The sequence below is a fragment of the Lonchura striata genome, chromosome 2 (assembly GCF_050655825.1).
Source record: "Lonchura striata isolate lonStrDom1 chromosome 2, ASM5065582v1, whole genome shotgun sequence".
NCBI classification, from domain to species: domain Eukaryota; kingdom Metazoa; phylum Chordata; class Aves; order Passeriformes; family Estrildidae; genus Lonchura; species Lonchura striata.
The window spans coordinates 4,096,281-4,119,160 of record NC_140704.1 but is presented as its reverse complement, the minus strand read 5'-3'; the positions used below and the strand labels follow the sequence as shown (position 1 = coordinate 4,119,160).

The following is a 22,880-nucleotide window of genomic DNA, read 5'->3' as shown; positions in this document are numbered from 1 at the left end:
TCTGACCCAGAACATCCCAAAAGCACATCAGAAGCAAACTATTTCCTAATTACAATACACTATAAGCATTTGTTGGCCTATCAGCTTTTGCCACACCATGTTGTAAATGCCTTAAAGCCAATAATCTAAAATTACCCCTTGTGGGTCCTACTACAATGCATTTTCCTAGTTCTGTTTCTCCAGAGTATCTGGTCTCATGTGCAAGGCCATCCTTTGAAACTTGTTTCTAGCTCCATTTCTCTCTCAGCAATGTCTGTCCTATTCCGTGGCATTTCTAAGTCACCATTTCTTATCTCAAGGTTTGCATACAGATGCACACACTGTGTGGGCCTTCTGTCAGGCTTTGAGAAGTCTCTACAAACTCATTTCCCACATTTGGACACTAAACTGAAATCAGAAACAACTACAAAAAAATTTGCCTATTCCACCCAATCTCTCCCATTTCCTAATAATGGTGATCCTGCAACTCTGCAGATGTTGGGCATCCTCTGAAGCACCCATCCTTCAGAACAGTGCTCTCTGTAGTACCAGGCTGCTGGGTTTACTCTCAGACTGGCCACAGTGTTATTTTAACCCTTGAAGAGCTCATCACCCCCCAAACCCTGAGAGAAATGCTGATTTAAAGGACAGGGAGCGTTTTCATTTAGGAGCAGACACGCTGAGGTGATTCTGTGTGAACAGAAAAGCCACTCCATCTGCTCTGTGGGACTCAACAAAATGAGAGGTTCTGCAGTGTGTGTTATTATCTATCAGGTGTTCAAAAAATGCTTTCTAATTTAAAAACCACTTTCAGTGAACAGTGTTTATTGTACCAAATGTATAAATTCAAATATTTGGTATATTTGATGAAGTGGGGCATTGTAACAGTCACTACTGAGGGGCTGCTGGGAATGCACAGAGCCAGGACTTTGGTGTGACACTCTTCTAAAATATGAAAAAAAAATCACAGTGTCTGTTCCCAGGGTCTTTATATTCCTGTGTAATGTAAAATCAGAGGGCAGATTACTTCTTTTGGTGCTTTACTGGGGTTCTGCAAAAACACCTTTCCACGGGGTCAAGACACTGGGGGAACTCCTTACTGAAACATGTTTCATGCTGAGCATTTTACAGCCTCCTTTACACAGATTAGAGATTTGTTGTCGTAGTTTGGAAGAATTCATCAGCCTCTGGACACCTAGGATAAATGTGGGAACGTTGAGATGTGTTTACCTATCTCATCCATAAGTCATTTACCCAAAAAATAAAATCCCAAACCCCTCATAAATATTTTGTTTCTACAGCAAATGTAGAAATTAGATGTGGTGCTTAGGGACATGGTTTGGTGGTGGACTGGGTAGTGTTGTGTTACTGGTTGGAATGGATGATCTTAAGGGCCTTTTCCAACATAAATCACAGAATGTGATTTAGAAGGGGCCCACAAGGGTTATCAAGTCCAACTCTTAAGTGAATGGGCCATACAGGGATCAAACCCACAACCTTGGCATTATTAAACTTTTCTATTGCTCTGATAATCCTCTCTAGTGGACCACAAAACTTGTTGGACTGTCTACAGTTTCCTAATACACGAGGAATTTCCATACCCTCGGTTTGGAACTAGACCAGACTCAAAAAAAAATATGCAACTTTTTAAATTATAAGGGTAGTACTACAAATTGTTCAGCAACACCCAGCACTGTCAACTTTATTTTGGGAAGCAGAAGCAAGCAGAGCTAGACTGCCTGGTATGTCATTTGGGGCAGTGGGAAAGTAAACCAACATCATCACCTCTATTTAAATAGTGCTGTTGCAACATCTGAAAATAGGAAGCGCTGGGAAGGTCGCTGGTGCCCAGCTCGAGTGGTGATGGTGCAAACATCCATGGCTGAGGTTCTTTTTCTGCCTGGGAGCTGTGACTGGATGTGGATGTGCCCCTGTCCCCCAGGCAGCTGCAGGAGCAGCGTGGGGAGCTGCAGCCAGCAGGCTGACGCCAAGGGAGTGAAAGCATCTGTGAAAATAAATCCCCCATCCCAGTCTCATTCTAAATGGGACTGCTCATTGATGTGGCCTGCTGGGAAAATCAGAAGGGAAGCAGAGAGAAATGCTGCCATACCATTACTCTGGAGGGATATTTAGGGATGTAATGATGCCAAATCTTCTGTTTCCAGGAAACAGAATAGTGTGATGTACAGAAATAAATAACCCTTGGAGCAGAGAGGGGCTTACCTTCACAGTTTGGGATGGAAAACAAATTATCAAATATGCTTGTGTGTCATAAAACTTTCATCCACTAAAAGGATCATTGATTCAAGGATTATTGAAATTGATTATTCAAAACTAACAAGCCAGCCAAGAACAACACTATTCATACATTCCCAGTTTTGGAAGGACCCTCTAGAATAAAACACTCTCCTAGCAACTGGGAAGATTATGGCAAACTCCAAGTGATGTCAGGTGAGCTGGAGACTTGATGAGCATCTTTGATGAGTTGTGGACCCATCCCTGGATACATTCATCCCACACCCACCAACACCTTCCTTAAACTACAGCTTCCCAAGAGACTTGAGGAAACAACACAGGAGTGGTGTAAGCCAGGATTTGGACAGGTGGAATCCTGCACCACTCAGCATCAGGATGTTTACAACATTTCTGGGAGACAAGAGGCTTTCACTACAAAGTGACCAGAGTGAGGGCAAGGAACCAACCCCCAGCTCAAGAGAACCCAGTCACCAGGAGGAAGAAATAATTTTTCTTTTTAGTGCATCCCAGGACTTCTTGAAGTGAAATGCATGACATCAGATTTGCTGCCTCTCATTTACTGGGTTGTCTGAATACACTTAAACACCATAAATGCAAACTGCAACCTTCAAACTGACTGAAAGGGAAGAAAGAGAAGAAAAACAGAGAATATAATTTGTATACTGATATGGCACAGTAGCATTGGCCCTCCACATGCTGGTTGATTTATTTTTGGATAAAATTCCTGTTTTCAGATGAATTGTCTCTTAACAAGGTCTTAAAGATTGTGTGGTCAAATGTGTCAATGGAACAAATAGGGGGATCAAAAGATTTCCATGCAGATCAAAATTAAGTAGGATCAGATGCAAGCCAAGACTTACAGACTCCTGTGAAAACACGTTAGATGAGAAAGTCAAAACATTCCACAATGCATGGAATATCAGTGTGAACTGAGGCCTCTGTCCTCCAAGTTCCTATAAAAATTCAAGCTATTATAACTCAGTCTTGTATCATACTGACATATAGAATTATAGCCATCTGCTCATCCTGGCTACCACTGTAGTTCTAGTCAAACCAGACCAGGAAATCACAACATCAGAAGCATCTTAAGCTGAGTCCCCTAAAAAAGAATAAATTCTGCCATTTCAACCAATTTGTCTTACATATGAGAGTGAAGTAATACTTAAATACAGGTTTTTTTCTTCAGGTTCACAAAGGCACTTCCCATCTGGAGTGGTGCATTTTCCCCTTTACCCAGATCTCTTCTGGATTGCTCTATGATCCACGAATTCCTGCTAGGCTGTGGCCTTGGTGAAATAAGTTTGGTGGTGAAGTGTCCCTTGACCCCACACCAAGGACTTTTGTGTGTCCAGGGTGGGACCATGTTGGGTGGGAAATGACAGTGGGAATATTCAGTCATTCTCTGACAGCCTTGGAACATTTCTTACCTTCCATTGTTACAGTAATTTAAAAAAATCCAGTAATTACTTACCCAGATTATTGCCAGGAAATTTAGATACCTACAGAAAGTGCATTATGAATGTTGCCATCTTAGCTCTGTGATTGACTATTGTAGTTGTAATAAATTCTACTGGCAGCCTCTGTAAATGTCAAATTAGTTGGTGATTAGGAATTGCTAAAAATCTTTTGATCCACTGTTGGTTTTTGGTTTCTTTCTGCCTCTGGTAAGGCTGGGATTGAAGATCTCAAGATGATATTTATTTTAGACTTAGGTGTTTATTATTTCTTATCTATATAGAAGTCTTACAAGGCGTGAGTTTTGCAGTGTTTCACTAATAAGGTACAAAATGGCTAATTATTTTTCTTTACAAGGTAAAAAAAAAGCTAAATTAAAAAAAAAAAAGCTAAACTATTAATTAAGAAATGACACAAAGTATTTTCACTTTTAACCTAATAACTAACCCCTCATGTCCCACAGTGCAAACTTTTCTGTCTAATTACAAAATACCACTCAAACTACTCATGGAGAAGAAAGTGAAGAAGGACCAGCTACTGCCTTAAAACTTCTATCTTGCTTCACATATATTACTATATTCTAAACTCTTAAACTCTGAGTTTTCCACCCTGTGATATCACAGACTTCTATTCAAACTCCACACTCACAATCCCAGTTCTGTCATTCCATTTTGGAAGTTTCTCCACAGCCTCAGGTCAGTGCAGTGTTCTCCTGGGGGTCAGTGCCTTTTAGCACAAAAAGTCTGAAATTCTCAGTGTCCAGGGTTCCAGCAATCCACCAAAAAACTGTGAACAAACCTCAGACTATGGCTGGTTCAGAGCCATGTAAAAATTCCATCTGTGGTAAACTGGTGTTTTTACAACATCCTATTAAGATCACCTTTTGCTGGGATATGTTTGATGGTGGTGCTTTAGCTGATGCTCATTAATTACATCTGTAATCCTTTAGATATAAATCATTGACCAGGTCTGGGACTAAGATTGGACTGAGCTGCACCAAAGCTCTGTAAAGACTTCAACAAGCAAAGGAGGTCTACTCTGACCCTCATGATTCATCAGAAGAGTCCCTTTTACCCTTTTGCATTTTTCATCTCTGTGTAAATCATTCTAGCTCAATTCTAACTCGATTTTCCTCTGTGTGATTCATCCATGTAAAAAGTGATAGAATGGACCTTGACACTGAAATTTGCTCACACTTTTACAAATTCATGCTAATCATACTTTTGCTAATGGCTTTAATGGAGATTCTGTAATGACCTAAACCATTCATTGACAACACCATCATGCTCAGGAACTGAATCCAAGCAAACCTGAATGTGCCATCTAGGGATTTTTCAAGGAAAAAATGCCCAAAAGAGAAAATGAGTTGTGCTGCTTTCCAACTCTGAAAAAGTATTTCTTGGTTTAAATTGCTTCCGAGTGAATTTACAATGTCATTCTCTGAGCCATTCTGTGAAATTACCCATGCATCACATTCTCAAAAGCATTTTATGCCATCTGTTTGGGATACTTAGTGTGAACATATTTGGGGGGTGAAATTAGTAATTATAAGAAGAGGAAATTAGCATATTGGACTAATTAACAGCATCTTCTGGAAAAGAAACAGGGAAGATAACTAATTACAAAGCTTAATGTTTACTGTTCTCCCAGCTAAATAAAGATTGTTCAATATGGCTCTCCTTGGGTTTCTTCTCTTGATTTCTTTTTCCCTTCTAAAACATATCTGCAGTGTGTCAAAGAACAGGAGCCAGAGAAAATATTCAGACACTGCAGGCTCTGTGGTCTGGTTCTCTCCATCCACGCTGCTGAATGGAGCTCACCAATGTTCCCATGTGACACATCCTTGTCATTACCAGGGTTCAAAATGTGGCTTGCAACACAGCTCACCTCATTTTGGACATTGAAATATTAGAGCAGACTTAGTTACAGAAGCTCATTATCCTTGGACCCCAATAATGAAAAAGCATTTAGTTTCTGCTCTATTTTAGGTTTTAATTTAGGATTAAATCATGCTTTGGTCTTTAGCTGTACCAGTAGAGCTCTACTGACCATGAAGAGGTGGTGATTATATTGGAGACCTCCATTTTTTTAATGAGACATTTCATAGCTGAATAGCCCAGACTGTTTGGAAATCCAGTTTTCATGGAGCACAAAAAAAATCAATCATGGGAACCACCATGTTCTTGTTGATGACCAACCACCCTGAGAAAAGAACATTGGTCCATGCTAAGCAAAAAACATGAATTTTTGTCCCTAGGGTGCCCCAAAGTTCACTTCATACTTACACCTGAGGCTCACCATGGAGCAGATTTGAGGTTTACTATATTTTACTATATTTAGGGTTTATTACATTTATAAATCCACTCTCAAAGCACAGTACAGGTTCTCAGGATTTTAAAGTATCATAGAAAGTTTGTTCTAAAAAAGCTACAGGTTAGACTGACTATAAATATCAACTTCCATTAATTTCAGAGCATTTCTTTACCTATGATCAGTGATGCCTCACAAAGATAGTGGAATAGAAGAGAGGATTCTGAAGCTTCTCCCTTCCCTTTTCCCATTAAAATTCTGTTCCAGTAGCCACACTCCACTGGAAAATATGCCGTGTGTTCATGCATCACATAAACAGTCCAGAAAATTATATTTTGTCAACAACTGAAAAATAAATTGTTTGCTGACTTCTAAGACAGCCTGGCATGAAATTTGTGGGTTTTTTTCTAAAACAGAAGCTCTGCACAAGGAAAAACACTTCATGAATAAATGGCAAGTTTTACAACAATATTTACAAACACATTCAAAAGGCAAAGAACACCTAAAAGAAGGGTCCAAATATGGAACCTCATTTATCTTTCCTTTGTTTCCAGCTAAGGAATGGAATAGATGGTCATTAAACTGATATAAACAAATCTGCTCCCTGGAACACAGTGGCACCAAGGGGCAGAGCTTGGGGCAGATTCATAATACAGGTCAACACACCCATTTATATGCAAATTGAGAGGCAGTTAAGGCACCACAACTTTCACACTTCAGCCTGATATCCAGATCAACCTATGGTCCTGAAGGAATTAAGTCAGAATAAAACACCACTGATCCAACACATTTTACAGAAAGATTTTTAATTCCCTGAGCCTCATTTCCTTTGCTGTTTCCCAGGGATGGACGCCTGGCTGAATGATAACACTTACATTATATCTTAAGCTCTTTTCCTCCATGAATATTCACCAGGGGGAAAAAGAAAGTGAAGAGGAAGGGAAGAAATTTAGTTTTTTCCCCAGAAGCACCATTCATTGCAGCACACCCCCCCAAGTCATGCTGCAGAGGAGGGTGGCTCTGAGTGTGCTTCTCCCCCTTCTGAAAGAAAGCTGGATCCAGTTTCACATCTCTTACAGCATCATTTTTGTGCTGGCGTATTTTAGCCAAGAGACAAGTGCTTTGCCCTGCTTCTATAAACTGGTCTGGATAAATGGACAAGACACTTCAACTATACTAATTAATTCAACTGTACTAATCTTCAACTACCACATCAGTCAGTAAGTACAGCTAATTCAACTGATTAAGCTCTGAGAAAGGGCTGTCAGCAGTTCCTCTGAAGCTCTCTCCAGGTGTGCAAAATTCCAAGTTCTCCTTCCTCGTCACATCACTGCACATTGTCACCAAGGAAAAGCCAAGCTGGAGACAGTATGTTTATCTCAGCAGGAGAAGATGTTCCTGGAGCAAGGGCACTTTGAAAGTGGATCCTCCAGTAACAAGAAGCCACCAAGAAACAGAGGAGTAAATACCTGTGACATTGGTGCGGGCTGACAAAGCTTCGCAGTACTTTTCCAGCAGAACAGACAAGGGCAGGTTCACAGAGGATTCACAGTGGAGAACTATCTGGATAAACAGAAAGAAACCAAGCAGGTAAAGCAGCAACCTAGAACAGATTTTCTCTTTCATGAGTACAACAAGCCCCAGCAGTCTCAGAGCAGTTCCCATTCATGATTTATTCAGGCACAGACACCCACTGATACAGAAGGTTTGTGGCTGTACTTGCTCAGCTCCAGGGCATCACATGGAATTCACCTGACTAAAGCAGGAAACTGCAAATTAAGCACCTATTCTGGATCTCTCCTTGTGGGAGCTGCTCAGTGCCTTTAACAAAGCTCAGGATCCCCTTTGTCTCATCACCTGAAAGTAGATGCCTGAAACAGCAGAGCTGAATCACATCATCACATCCCATTAAAGATTGTGTGTTGAGTTTTTTCAGTTAAAGATTGTGTGTTGAGTTTTTTCAGTGAACTTTTAATTGATATGTAGGTGCCAAAGATCCTTGCACATTCAAGAGATACAGCAATTGGCAAAGGGCAGTTCAGAGGGCTTGAATAAAGTGTTTCCATGGAATGTATAGGATAATTTGGCATCCCTGTAAGGTGTCTTGTGGCTCTTTTTAGCCAATGGAAGACACACAAGTTTCTGACCCTCAGCATTTAGGGCTGAGCCTTCTACTGAGCGCAAATAACACTGAGAAAGAGCAGAAATGCCAACATGGGCACTTTGAGAAAGCTGCAGGTTCAGTACAAGGTAACAGTACAACTCCAAGTAAAATTTAGGAAATAGAGTTGAAAATCAATGGGAATATTTAATGTTCACACTCAAAGCGTTCAGTGCAGACAGAGGAGAGAAGACTACACCAAACTATAGAGCCAAGTTGGGATCCTGCTTGGAGCAAGGGAAGCTCTTGGAAAGTCCTTTAAGAAAGGTAGGACGAAATGTGACAGGAAAATTCAGGAGTGACAGATCAATGACAGAAAATCCAATTTTCAAACTATGAAACAAAATCTTTCTGACTGTTTCTGAGGTGGATATAAAGCCATGGTAACACACAAAATGCCTTTGCTTTTCTGTTTACACAGAATGACTCCAACAAAATTCAGGCAGCTTTTACTCAGGGAAACAACCATACTCTAAAGGTTGATATTATATTTCAGTGCCCTAAGGTGTGTTAAGTGATTGAGGAACCCATTTTTTAGGTCACTGAATTCTCTCACTTAATAAAAAGGATGGTAAGTGCTCATGACAATAGAATCCATCAGCAATGTCTCTAAAGAACAATTGTTCTTTGTACAGCACCTTTTTCTACCTATTTCTCATTTTGCTGTTATTTTATAAAATAGGAAGCATTGAAGTACAAACAGAAAACCTTTCCCAGATTTCATTCTTTTCATACCAACTCCATGAAGGGGCTGTTTCTCCTCCACGTGTGAGGATGTGTGAAGAATTTTGAATTAGTTAGAGACAGGACTTCTAAGTTGTTTCAGATAATGTGATTTATTTTTCTTATCTTTTACATAGGTAGGAAAGGTGAGTTCAGATCATATCTCCACCACATAACTCAAAAAGTCCCAAGACTTCTAGTTACAAGACCTTTTAAAGATTTATTAACTAACATAACAGTACTAACAAAGATATTTATATTTTTGACCTAATTCTTAAGTATTTTGTTTTATAGACTCATACCAGTGTAAGCTTTTTAAATTAATCATGTTATAACACACAAACTTAGAGTTCCGTACTTTAAAACTTTAAACTTTCTTCTACTTAACATACCTCTGCTTTTAACTACATTCTCACTTGTAGCACCTAAGTTTAAAGTCTCAGATCAAATTTTGTGTTTAATCCTAAACTTTGCCTTACAGGCCCAAAGTTCTGAGAATTCCCTGCATTTCAAATTCCAGCACCCAGGGAGGCTCAGAACTCCTGCCTCCCGTGGCAGGACCTCCATGCACGGTCAGGTCAGGGAGACAAAGCCAGGTGCAGATTCCACCTCCGGAGGCTCGGAGCTCCCAGACCTCAGACTCTGCAGTGGCCACGTCTCCTGCCAGATCCAGGCATGTTGACACAGCAGAGGCATTTCTTCCCTTCCACCCCTCACCCCTCTGCCACCTCCCAGGCCAAAGCACTGCCTCACTTCAAAGAAGAAACTCAAGCCATCCCCGTGCACTGTAAATACGCCGCGTGTTCAGCTGTGCCCTCCCCAGGACGATGGGAAAGCACAGACAGAGGTCAAGCTCAGCACAGCTTGGGCAGGAGTAGGAAAGGTTAAATGTCACATTTGCCTTAGGGTTCAGCTCAGGTTAATTTGGCTGGGGGGAAAAGTGCCTTCCACATATTATGTTACTTTTGGTTTCATTTTCTCTCCACAGTCAACAGCCTTGCTGTGCGTGAAACTTTTTTCTTTTAAAAATTGTATTTAAAGCAGATAAACCCAAATTATGACTCAGGTTTATATTTTTATATTTTTCAGATTCTGTTCGGCTTCAGTGTGCAGTTCTAAGCTTCATGCCAGGGGATGCTGAGCTCTCTGCACGGAGCAGGGAGACAAAACAATTCCTGCTCCAGCTGGGCACCAAGGACAAATGATCCAAACCTCAGCCCAGGAGCACAAACAGCGTGGGCTGGAGAGAGAAAAACAAGCAGGATGGGACTGATGGGCTGGAGCTGGAATGGGACAATGAACTCCAAGGTGCCAATGGAGCAGAACTGATCCCAGGGAGAGCCCCGGGAGCGCTCGTGCATTTTGGGACCATTTTGGGTCATTTGGGTGCAGCCCTGGCTGGGCTCTTGTGCTGCCCAAGGTACATCCATGGAGGAGATCCTTTAATAAATCCCTGCTTTATTCCTTAGCTCTGTCCAACCTCTGTTCTAGGGCAGCCTTGAAAAACTCCTCTTACAATAATAAAAAAATGGAAAAAAAAAGAAAGAACAAGAAAAAATTCAGTAATATAGAATTGTAAAGATAAATAATTGGGCCCATGACTGTGCAGAAATTATATTTTGAAGTACTGAAATAATCGCTTTGGGTCACTAATGCGTGACTTTTCTCAAACTGCATTTCTCTTGAAACAGCTATTCCATCACCTCTGTCCACCAAATCACTTCTTTTCTGTCCTGAAAATTTACCTAAATCATGCACAGAAATGTCCAACTTAATTCCTCAGAGCCGCTGTGGACATTTATGAACAAATAAAACTAATGTGCTGCGCCAAAGACTGAGGTGGAAATTAATCCTTTACTTTCCAAAGCAGGGACACCAACTAAGAGCAGGCCAGCTCTGAGTCTTCAGAAAAAAAAAAAAATACAGAGCCTTTGGTTGACTTCCCATTCACATCTGAGAGTACTTGGGAAAAGGATGAGTTGCTCTGGTATGGCACTGTCTGTCTCTCTCATGGGCATTTTGTTGAATCTTTCCCCTTGGACATGGTCACTGCTCTTCATTAATTCATGAAAGATCTTTATCTCTGTCAGAGGACATCAACTACGAGACACAAGAGTTGCCTATTCTCAGTTTCCACCAGCATTTGTGGTTATTCCATCCAGGTAAGAGAGGATTTTTAACTTCATTTAAAGAAGAATTAACAAAGAGTCCTGGTTCAAAATACAGAGTTCCTCTGTGAAGCAATATAGAAATATAAAACCAAATTAACATCAGTGCTTTAAAATGCATGGAAGAGGTTGTTTTCTCCTCTGAAACATGGAAGAAATGGCTACAGGAATATAAAGGAATGACTTCGGAATAAAAACCAGCCCCCAAATCTATGGATAGGATCCAAAAATGTCAACACAAGCATGGGGCTACCACAGAGACACAATGGAGCATCTGGTAATTTTAAATATCTCGCAGTAGGCAGCAGCAGAGGGAAGTTAGCAGGAATGCAAGCTGAAGGGAAGGACTGAAGAGGAAAAGGATGACCCATGACAGTGGAACACCCTTGCCAAGGCGGAGGTGAGTTTGGAGGCAGTGGATGGACAGATGCACACACTCCCCTTTCCCACCCTCACACAAGAATTCCCAGATGCCAAATGGCTCTAATAAAAGCCAGTTGTTAGGCCTCCCTGTCAAACATCTGCTGGTGGCATGCTGAGAGGTGCTGACATCTGACACAGCCTCAAAGCAATAGAGCAAAAACTGTTTGTTAAAAAAATGTAGTTTCTAGTACTCCCGAGGCCCCAGAGAAATCCATCCCATGGAAGGACAAGAGCATCTCAGCAGAAAGCCACTCCCAGAAAAGCAGTGGGATTTAGACTTCAAAACAGAGAGAGCAGCAGCTGAGCTGGTCACACAGGGATTCTTTTGGAATTCAGGAAGAGAAGCAGGAATTTTCCAGATGCAGTTCATCTGCGGTATTTTAAATCTTTAAATTGGAATGACCTCCACTGACTGCATCAGCTGGGTCTTATGTACTGTAGGACAGAGTCACTTAGATGCATCCTTCCTAAATTTTCTTTAGACTACATGCAAAAGGAGAGATCAAAACATTCCTAGAGATGATGGCTGCAGGAAGACACGAGCACATGACCATTTTATTTAATCATCTGTGCTCTTTCTTTTACTGAGCAAGATGAATTGACCTTCCAACATGGAAAAATGTGGGAGTTATCAACACAAAATGTGCTCAGTCCACAGCTGACAAGAAGAGGGTCCATCTCACATCTTCTTTGCCACACAAAATCTCACCCTGCACTGTTCACTGTGCTCTCTATAAAGACAAAGCATTTTCCACTCCTGAGAAACCACCTGGCGTGGATTATGTCAGGAGGATGCTTCTTCCTACCCTTCATCTCTGGGAACCTCCACTGCTCTCAAGACTCCAGCTTTTCCCATGTATTTCTTTAAAATATCCGAGGCTGCAAATGCTACCTTGTTTCAACATCAAAATTGCAGCAAAACTGTCTTTAGCACACAGAAAAGCTGCTGCTTAGTAGCTTTGCCCCAGAACTCAGCGAAAAAAAAAAGTTTGAGTGCAGGAGAAAAGGGAAAACTGCATTTAATTTTTAGTTCTTCAATTAGACAATGCAAATAAATTCACTCCATCTCCACAATGAGACTGAGTTCTCACCCCAACTTCTGGGATGGAAATGCTCAGAGCAGTGGCCCAATTAAAAGCAAAATTCTAGTTTGTGTGCAGAGAAGCTCATCTTAGGGAAACACAGGCTTCTAACTTCACAATGAAAATGTAGTTAGTGAAAGAGCTCAACTCAGCAAAATCAAAGTGAATCCCACATTTCCTTGACAAAATCCATCCTCTGTTTGAACACAGTTTCCAGGGCAGGTGGGCATCTGGCAAGTTCTGCATCACTGGTGGGGAGAAACAGAGGCTTTGGGAAAAAAAAAAAACACCAGATATTCCTTGGAATGCTCTTAAAAAAAAAAGCCAGTGTTCATCTGAGCATCTCTTTCCTTCTAAGAGAGGGCAACACAAGGGGGAGAATGAGGAGAGCTGGAATATTTGCTGACTACTCATCACCTGAAGGATTATGTACAACCAGAAGAGTGAGAGCTGCTACTTCAGGACAAAAACAGAGATTAGCACAGGAGAGGAGGGGAAAGTCATCCTCACAGTGGCCAGGATGGATTTATATCCACTGCCCTGTGGTTACTTCATCCACAAGATTCATCTGAAAGAGATGCTTATTAAAGAACAGAAGTCAGAGGGCCAGTGTGTTGGAAAGACTTTGTTTTATGGAGAACCAAAAAGGTCAGCCCTCTGCATCATGATGTTTTTGGCCTTTCTCAACACAGTAACTTAAAATTGCTCGTGCAGCAGCACTTGGCAGTGTGCAGTTGTTTGGCTTGGCTTCAGCAGAAAAATAATTTCCATTTGGGATAGAAAGTCCAAATACAAGTTTTCACAGGAGCCTGCAACCTGAAACCTGAGCCAGCTAAGGTTACAGTAAAGGGAAGGACTCTGAGCACAGTTCAAGAAAAATAGGCTCCTTTTCAAATTGTCCTTCAGCTCTTTAAAGTCCCTCTGAGTTAATCCAAGTGGCCACATAAAACATTGCTACTTGCTAGAGAACACCAAACACTCCAGGAGACTGCTCCATGATCTTAAGAGGCCAGATGTATTCTGCAGCTCTTCCAGGAAGTCTGGAAAAAGAGACTAAAAGCCTGCATGGAATGGGAATTAGGACCCCAGTTCAACAAAGCAACTAAACACATGCTCGGTTTTAAGGCATGAAATTAAATCAATCTTGATGCAAAAATAAATTAAAAACAAACCCTTGAGCACCTGCTACACTGAGTCCACTGCTGAACTTCACTGTTGTCTTTCAGACTTGGAGATCTGCCTTCAGTGAGCTCTGCTGAAGCAGCTTTTACAAGGGAGGTTCTTCATCCACTGAAAGCCACGCAGGTGCTGAGGGATTTTCTGAACCATGAGATACAAACCAAACCTGGTAAAGGCCACCCACGGGCTGGATTTGTCCAACCAGGTCTCCAAGCCCTTCCAAAGAAACCTGATATGTTGAAAATTAGTATGACTGCATTTGAATCACAAGGTGCAACTCTCCTGAAATAAGATTGTTTAATGGAAAGACTTTTCAATTTCACATCCTTGAAGAGTTTTGTTGGCCATTCCAATGCCTGTGGGTATCATATTCAGAGCCTGGAAGGGGAGCAAGCCCCTCAGGACACTCCTGCCTTCATGTCTGCTCTCTCCTTAGGTTTGTGAGTAATTTTTTCCCACCCAATTCCCATTCCTGTGAATCCTCTCAGCAGCTGCAATGTGCTTCACCTCACCCCCCTATTCCAGCAGGCTTTACTTCAGGCTCTCTAATGCTCAGAAGTGGAAGAAGGAACCATTGTCAGGGACCAATCCATCACCTGTGCTTTAAACATGGACTCCAGGATGAGATAATCATGCACTGGAGACAAAACACTCAGGGAATCCAGAGCAACTCAAGTTTAAAAGTCATATTTACCCAAGTGAATGCCAATACCTCCCTCATCTAACCTTTACCTACAGGCAGAGCCTCTGCAGGGATCATTGAGCCATGCTCTGTCCCCACTGCCACTACACTTCCAAAGCCACACCTCACAGGCTCTCCCAGCTCCAGCTCAACAAATCTGAGCTCCTCATCTTTGTTTCTCGGGTCTCTGCCACGTGAAAAAGGTAAAACCCCATCTGGATCAAGATTTTATCAGCTGAAGATACCTGCTCAGCTTCCCTTGGAATGACAACGGTGGTACCTCTGTATCCTCCACAAAATGTTCCTCTGACCCAAGATTTCCTGACAGGGATTTAAAAATGAACCAGCGAGGTGGCACTGGGTATCAGCAGTGAACTTTCTGTCTTTCCTTAAACTGCTAATTCTTGGGTTGGAGCCCACTTCTAGATTTGAAAACCAAGTATCACAGTGAAATTTAACTCCAGGTCTGGAATTATCTTTCACTACCTGAAGGGGAATCACAGACTCCTCTCTGAAGAGTCAGATTCCTTTCAGGAACTGACAGCAGAGCATCAAGACAGGCATCATTCACAATCTGAAGTGAGAGAAAATCTCATAGAACATGAAGAAAAAATTATGCACCATGACAACAACTGAGCATTGGAAAAGAGATGTAAAAAGACATTTCAGAGATGTTGTGAGAGCTCCATCTTTGCAGATTTTCACAGCTGAACTGGATGAGAATGATTTGGTTTTGGAATTAACCCTGCCTTGAGGAGGTGACTGGACTTCTGGCAATCCTTTCCAGCAGAAATTATTTTTTTCGTTCCTTGATTCTATATGATTTACAGTCCCTATGGTAAAAAGAATAATAGATAACAATTACTCCCCACTCGTGCAATGGGAAATGCAGTAAACAGCTTACAGACTGTATCTTGAAAAATAATCAGCAATCCAGAGGCTTTCTCACTCATGTTTCTAGGATTTTTTACTCTTTTCACATAATTATAATTGAAATAGTATGCCAAATACTATGAAAAGACATTTTAAAATTATTACTGTATTTAAAGATAAAATTTTCTTTTAATCCCCCTTTTTTTTTTTCTTTCTGAAGGAAAGAAATACTGCAAGTCTGACGAGACTTCAAAATCCTCATGAAGATACTTCTTTGGATAATTTAGGGGATTTTTAAACTTTGGAAGGTGTCTCAGCTGAGGTGAGTTTTGAGGCAGGATGAGGAAAGATCCTCAGTGCATCTGACTGGAAGCACACCTGGTCAAAATACTTTCTGGAGCTCTGAGACACCATTCTCAGCAGCCAGAGGGATGCCCTGGGCTCCTCTCTGCTTTGGAAGAGCCGATGGATAGCAGGAGGAGCAGCCTGGTCCCTGGCAGGTGTTATGAACAAAACTGCCTTGCTGGGACACTGCTGGCTTGAGCTAAGCACTGATATTGAAATGTTAATTAGCTAATTGCTCCTGGGAATCACCTACATCCCCACCCACACTGCCATTCTAGGACTGGGATGCAAAATAGAGAGACTGGTGGAATCATGGGAGGGGGTTTTGGGGATGAAAACACCCCTAAATGGAAGGCTGGGCACAGTGGAGGGGGCTGGATGGGTGAGCTGGTTGGGGAAAAGGGAACCACATCCCTGGTCTGTGTCTGACCTGTCACCATAGCCTGCAGGGGACCAGACTGGACTGGGCTGTGGGAAGCAGGAACAAAGGAACAACTCTTCCTGGTGTTACCAGGAGGGAAGGACAGGGGACAGCTGCTGCTGCACTTTGGCAGCAGGCTCTGCACATCCCTTCACCCTTTGGCTGCCAGTGTGCCAGGAAGAAAGGAGAGAGGACGGTCTGCTGGGTCTTCAGCTACAGACTGCACACCTGTCTTAGGTTATAATATTGGGGTGTATTCCATTACCACCTCGAGCTGCAATCCCTTTCTTTCCTTATCTCATAACTCACAGATAAGTCCCTCCTGGAGGAGCTGTTCTTTCAGCCACATGGCTGAGAAGATCACAGCATTCCACTGTGAGATGCTCCGCCCAGAGGGAGGAGCCAAACGATGCCATCAAGGATATGAGCGGGGTTGTGCAGACAGCAAGGAGATCCCCTCTTCCAAGAGGAACAGCTGAGACCTTCTCTGCACTGGACCTCCAGAGGGAAACTCCATCAGTCTACAGGAGCACAGCTTGGACAGAACCACATCTGCTACCACTGCCCCAGCCAGCAAGTGTCAGGCTGTATCTCTAACTCTGCCAGTGGTTCTTCTTTTGTGCCATTGTATGTATTTGGTTCTTTGTTCCCTTTTTCCTAATAAATTGTACTTCTGACTTAGAGCGTCTCACTGGTTTTGCTTTTCAAACCAGGACAACACCTCTTCACCTCTGGCTACCAGTGTGCCACAGAGACCCCAGGGACAGACCCTGCACAGACCCCAGGGACAGACCCTGCACGGAGACTCCAGGGACAGACCCTGCACAGACCCCAGGGAAAGACCCTGCACAGAGACTCCAGGGACAGACCCTGCACGGAGACTCCAGGGACAGACCCTGCAGCCTTCTCCCTCCTCAGCTACCAGGAAAAAGCCACAGCAGCAGGGGTGAGCTCCGTGTCGAGCCCCCTGCCCAGCTGATCTTTTTAATAAAGAGCTGAACATTAATAAAGGCATAAGCCCTGTTCATTTCAGCAGGGATGTTTGCTCACACAACAAGCAAGCAGCAAGGGAAGAGCTGTGATGGCCACAGTGCCCAGCAGAGCCCTGGTGTGGCTCAGGAGCCTCTGCTGGCGTGAGCCCCCTGAAACCCAAGCCATGGCCAGGCCTGGGATCTGCTCCTGCCACTCAAAGGGAATGGATACCTCAGCGAGCAAAGCCTGGCTGGCAGCCCCACAGGAAACCTGTTCAGGCCCATCAGCACACTTCCTCTCCTTCCCTTTTGCCTCCTTTCCTTCTTCCTTTGCACTAGAAAAGCCACCCCTGGCGGAGCACAGCACTTCCCAAACCATGGCAGTGCAGAGAGGACAGCACTGAGCAGCTCTCCTGCACACCAGGGACCTGGGGGTGCAGCAGGGATTATCCCACAGCCCTGGAAGCTGGCAGCTCCTCTCCAGCCCTCTGGCACTTCAGCTACTATTACCAGGGCAAGGGTTTAGCATTGCAGTGAGGACAGCTAATGTATTTTAATCTCCATCTGCATTACTCACTATTTACTTTCCCGGCATACACAGCCCAGAGTGGACAGTTACTCAGCCAGCATTATGCAAAAGTTTGTAGAGCTTTAATTGGCTTTGTTTAATTAGTCTCATTTTCTTACAGCTCCGTGGAAGAAGTACTTTTCAGCTCTTGAATTATCAAATGGATTTTCTTTCCTATTTAGTGAAAACATGCTGAGTTTCTGTGCAGGCACATGAGGTGTAAGGGATGTTTGGAAAGGCAGATTCCCAGTTTTCCACCCATTGAGCTCCACACCAGAGCAGGGGAAGGAGCAGCACTCTCCCAGCACCTGGCTCTGCACAGCAAGGAGGGACTTGGGAGTCAGAGGTCAGGACAGGACACTGGAATTCATCTCTGTGAAGTGCCCTTCTCTCTCCCTTCCACAGCCAAAGGGACCAGCCTTTGAGAAGTTCCAGCAGAACATCTGCTTGGGAGAGCCAAAGCAGATGAGCCCAGGGCCAGGGAACTGAGCAGTGCTTACCACAGGACGTGCTCCTTGTCAAAGAGCATTGCAGGGAGCATCCCACAATCATCCCCAGGCTGGCACCACGAACTGGAAATGAAAATTTCATGTATTTGGATGTGACTGACGAGATTCAAGCAGACAGTCACCTGAAGGACAGCTCTGTCTTTTGGCTGATCTACTTTCTGTTTGTCTTCTCTTGTAACAAGGACTGCGGGCAAATTTATACAACTCAGAGAAGAAATTTAAACACTTTACCCAACATTTGCCAACTTAAATCAGACACAGCTACCTTCAAAGCTGTTAAGATTAAAAGAATTATTAGCAGTAAAAGAAAGCAATTCTGTATAAAGAAATAGTTTGATAAAGCAAACCATCACAAAGTGTTTAACTGTCATGAATAGAAAGATAAGGAGGCAAAGACAATGTTGATGCAATGCTTTAACACAGGCCATTGAGTACCCACAGGAGGAAGGGAGGTGAGAGTGGCCCGCTGGACAGCTCCAGCTTTACATCCAATAATTAATGTTTGCACTTAACGAAGAGCAGACTACATTTGGGATTAAAAGCAGTGTAAATTAAAAGAAAGGACAAGGACATGATCTGTTGCAATTTATAGACATGGTGTGGAATAGAAAATTCCTGCAAAAAAGTCATCTGCTGGATAAACTTTTAATCTAGAGTAAATCAGCTTTCCCCTAAATCTACCTTCTTGCATTTGCAGTGCTGCAAAACCTGAAAGTGATATAAACTACAAAGGAACAGATTCAGCAGCATGTGCAGCCTGTTGTTGCCGCCCACATTTCCTCACCTCCCCCTCTGCCCAAAAAATAAGATCTGCAGAACTATTAAAAGACTCTAGAAATGTGCAAATGTTTGTTCTAATACAATATTTTTAAAATATTTGGTTTACTAATAGGGAAAAATGAAAATAAAAAGAAAACGGGAAGACACATCCTTAATAAGTCTGTATCATTCACTACCCCGTTTTTCCCGAGGTGAGTCTCTCAGTTCAGCACATCAGCAGCAGGAACTCTCAGTAATCCCTGACACAAAGAGAGCTGATCACCAAATTCACAGCAATGAACAGCTGGCCTTAGAGGAAAACTCCTCCCTGGGGCAAGCCCAGAGCGATGGCAGCACAGCACTCTCCATCCAAGCCAATAAATCAAGCAGTGCAAAGATCTAAGTCCTTAATCACTTCAACTGTTCAAGTTTTAGAATGGCTCCTGGCCACATTTCTGCCCCAAGCAATCTGGTGGTGTCTCACAGAGTTCCTGGGAATGATCTGGGAGCTGGGAAGCACCATGGACCAGCTCCGTGCACAGTCTGTGCAGCACCTCCCTGGATTTGATGCTGAAGGAGCTCAATCACATGAGCACAAGTCACTCTCTAGCATTTTATTCTGAAGGCTGGAGAGCTTTCCTGGAGATATTGATGTAGCAGTGGAGTTAGAACCTGTGAGGCTGAAATTAAAATTCTGCACCTGGTAATGCACAGCCTGCAAAGAGATCCCAGCTCTCTCTTCCTCCATAACCATACTCTGGTTTGGAATATGAAGGTCACAGAGTTTAGAGGACTTGATCATGACTTTTCCTCTGCTCTTGACACGATAATAATATGTAAGCAGATGCCTTATATGCACAAAAGCTAAAGCTGCTTTCTTGCTGGCTAAGGGCAGGGATGAACATCATCACTGAAATGTTTTATGGCAAAACTACAGGCAGCCAACACCAGCATGCAGCCACCTCCCTCCAACATCCAGTAATTGCCATGGGATGGTTGCAAACTAAACCCTGACAAAGTACTGCCCCAGGAAAAGCTTCTCCTGATGAGATGTTTATGCTGCATTAATTCACAACAGGGCTGAATTTTGGCAGCCTCAGACCAGGAATACTATTTAACTTGTCATCACTGGCTGATACACTCACACTGCCCCAGCTCTTTTAACAGCTCCAGGAGAACAAATAAATGATAGCAAGCCATGCTTTTGGTTTTGATTAATAATCCCCCCCCCTCCAAATTATGTGAATTTAGCAAGGACTTTATATAAAAATGTCATAAGACTAATTTGCCTTCATTTTATGGTTTGGTTTTTGTTTCCCACATTCAGTTAAATGTATTTTCAAGTGCATCATACACCCAGAACTCCTTTAAGAGAACATAAATCTCAGTTCAAGTCTTCACCCTTTTACTGACCAGCCCTGTGAAATCTGTCAGGTCATTTGCACCAGCATTTTCATGTGGCAGATCTAATTCTGTACCAGAAAGTTGCCTCATCTCATGGGCGTTGCAAACCTGCAGCTCCCATAAAACACAATTGCTCGGCTCCTGTGAAAACTTCAACTCCCTTAATTGGGTAAGGGCCTGCTCTCATGAGCAGCTATTCTTTTCCTCAAATCCACAAATGTGGATAAAGTCACTGACTTCGAGTCCACTTTCGAGTGTTTTCAAGTTAAACAAGAGCTTAAGAGCTTTGGCTTTGAGCCAAAGTTTTAAAACACTGCTCTAAAGTGTCTTGGTGCAAAGTTCCCTCCAGCTGGAAAGCAGAGATCCAGATTTATTGACAACATTCAGGGATTAAAACACTCCCCACAGGAGCAGCAAAAGCTTTTGCTACACCTGGAGCAACCTGAGCTGTTCTGAAGGTGAAAATTCAAAATGTTATTTCCCACACAGGTATACACGAGCCCCTGCCAGACATCAGCATGTTCCACCCAAATAAGCTCCTCTACAAAAACACATAGAAAACACTCAGAGTTCACATTTTTTGGACTAAACACATTTTATGAGAACTTCACTTTTTGATCCTTAATCTACCTTTTCTTCTCCATTTCTTTTGAGGCAGTTTTTGGTTTTAAAGCAGCGACACAACTACCAAAATTTGCAGAAATAATTCAAATGCAAAGTTGCAGCAGAACTGGAAACCTGGAAAATCCATAGACTATATCCACAGAGGAAACACAAAACATTTCTTGATTAATTGAGAATGGATTAGTCTGGCTAAATACTCAGTACCTGAGTACTTTTGATAACCCCACTGACAAATCCCACATTCTAAAGACAAACTGAGATATATTCTTGGACCAAAATAAATCAATAAGAGAAAACACAGACTGAGAGAGAAAAAAGACTAAGAAACAGATCAGGAAATAGTGGTTTGGGGTTGAAAACAGCAAGTGTGTAGACCCATGCCACTGTGATCCCATGTGCACGGATCTCTTCCTTCTTTTGGGGATAAAAAAAGCCTGACACTGGCGGAGGTGAGAAAGTATTCTCTCACTTCTAAGAAAGCTACTGTGAAAAAAAAAAAAAAAAATTAAATTGTTGCTCGTCTCTGAAGCCTGTTGTTGACCTGGCTTTTCTTTTTCTTTCTAAATTAGAGAGGGGAGGAAAAACAAAACAAACCCCCCAAATAAACAAACAAAACCCAAACCAAAATAGACAGAACTTAAGGAAACAGAACAGATTTTCTTTCTTTATCTGAGGAAATGTTAAAGATAGATCAATTACACTGCGGTTCAGAAGGGTCACTGCCACTTTTTTAAAGCTGTGGGAACAGCCTTTACAAATTCTGCACAGGTTCAGTGCTGCTTAACCTCTCCCGTTTTCTTTTCAAGTCCGGCTTAACCACACTTGAAACCGTCGCTCAAAACAAAACAAGCCACCAAAAAACACTGGGAAAGCTTTTGAAGTCCAGTCCGACAGAAACCAACCTGGTCTCCACCCCACCCCAGCATCTCGCGGGGGGATGCTGGTGATGGAGAAGGAAAAGCTTCCTGCGGGTTTCACTCCGGAGCAAGCGCTGGGCTGGGTGCGTGGGCTGAGCCCTGCCCATCGCCGCCCCGGGCTGCCGAGCGCTGCTGGGGCACACGGTGCCGGCAGAGCCACCGGCACAGGGCCGGGGACACCGGGCACCGCCAGGGAGCGAGGGGATGGAGGGAAAACCCCTTCCCGCTGGGGCAAGGAGCTGCCACCCCAGCGGGGTCCCTGCGCTGGGACCACTTCTGGCAAGCAAAGGTGGCTGTTTCACAGGGCAGGGCGCACTCAGAGGGGCTCCAGAGGCGAGCGAGCAGAGGGTGGCTCTGAGAGCACCTGTGATGGAGCACGAAAAGGCCACGGGATCCCGGCAGCAGCTGGCAGGGAGCGGCGCCCGCCCGGGGTGCCCCAGAGCCGGGCGCACCTGCGGGGCACGGAGCAGCACGGAGCCCCGGGGCTGCCCCGCTCTCCCCGCGGCCGTGGGGCATCCCCCCCGCTCCCTCCCTGTCCCTGTCCCTATCCCAGTCCCTATCCCAGTCCCTGCCCCTGTCCCGCACCCCCGCCCCGTCCCCGTCCCCGGCACTTACGGGCAGGAGCAGGAGCGCGGCGGCCGCTGCCGCGGGGAGGCTGCGCTGGGGCGCTCGCCCCGCCATGAGAGCTCGGGGGGTGCCCGGGGCTCAGCCGGACCCTCGGCGCTGCCCCGGCATCGCCCCCCGCCTGCTGCCCTCCGCCCCTGCCCGCCGTCCCGCAGCCGAGCCCGGCGCTGCCGGCGCGTCCCAGAGCGGAGCCCCGGCAGGGAGGGAGGGAGAAGGGGGAGCCGAGCCCGCCCTCCGCCCAGGATTCCTCGGGGATGGAGGCGGCGGGGGGCCCCCGGGGGAGCGCGACCCTCACGGCTTCCAGCAGCGAGGGGCAGCGTCCTGTGCCCCGGCTCCGAGCGCCGGAGCCGCTCCCGTCGCCAGCTGGAAGCGGGGCCGCGCCGCCCGCGCTCGGCCGGCAGCCGCGGGGAGCCCCTCGCCGAGCCCTGAGTGATGGAGATCCCTCCA

General features: G+C 44.1%; 1 protein-coding gene across 3 annotated transcripts in view; it reads right to left on the bottom strand.

The window, feature by feature from the left end:
* The window catches only part of CRHR2 (corticotropin releasing hormone receptor 2), a 151,690-nt gene extending 129,081 nt beyond the window's left edge, over positions 1 to 22,609 (bottom strand). For 2 of the 3 annotated variants that reach the window (XM_085563003.1, XM_085563010.1), the window contains exons 1-2: positions 22,425 to 22,609; positions 7,470 to 7,563 (exon numbers count right to left, since the gene is read on the bottom strand). In XM_085563003.1, coding sequence (XP_085419129.1) covers positions 7,470 to 7,563; positions 22,425 to 22,490 — 160 coding nt within the window. In that variant the 5' untranslated portion in view covers positions 22,491 to 22,609. The remainder of the gene's footprint in view (positions 1 to 7,469; positions 7,564 to 22,424) is intronic. The other variant, XM_077789598.2, reaches the window with a different exon arrangement.
* Positions 22,610 to 22,880: the final 271 nt, after the last annotated feature.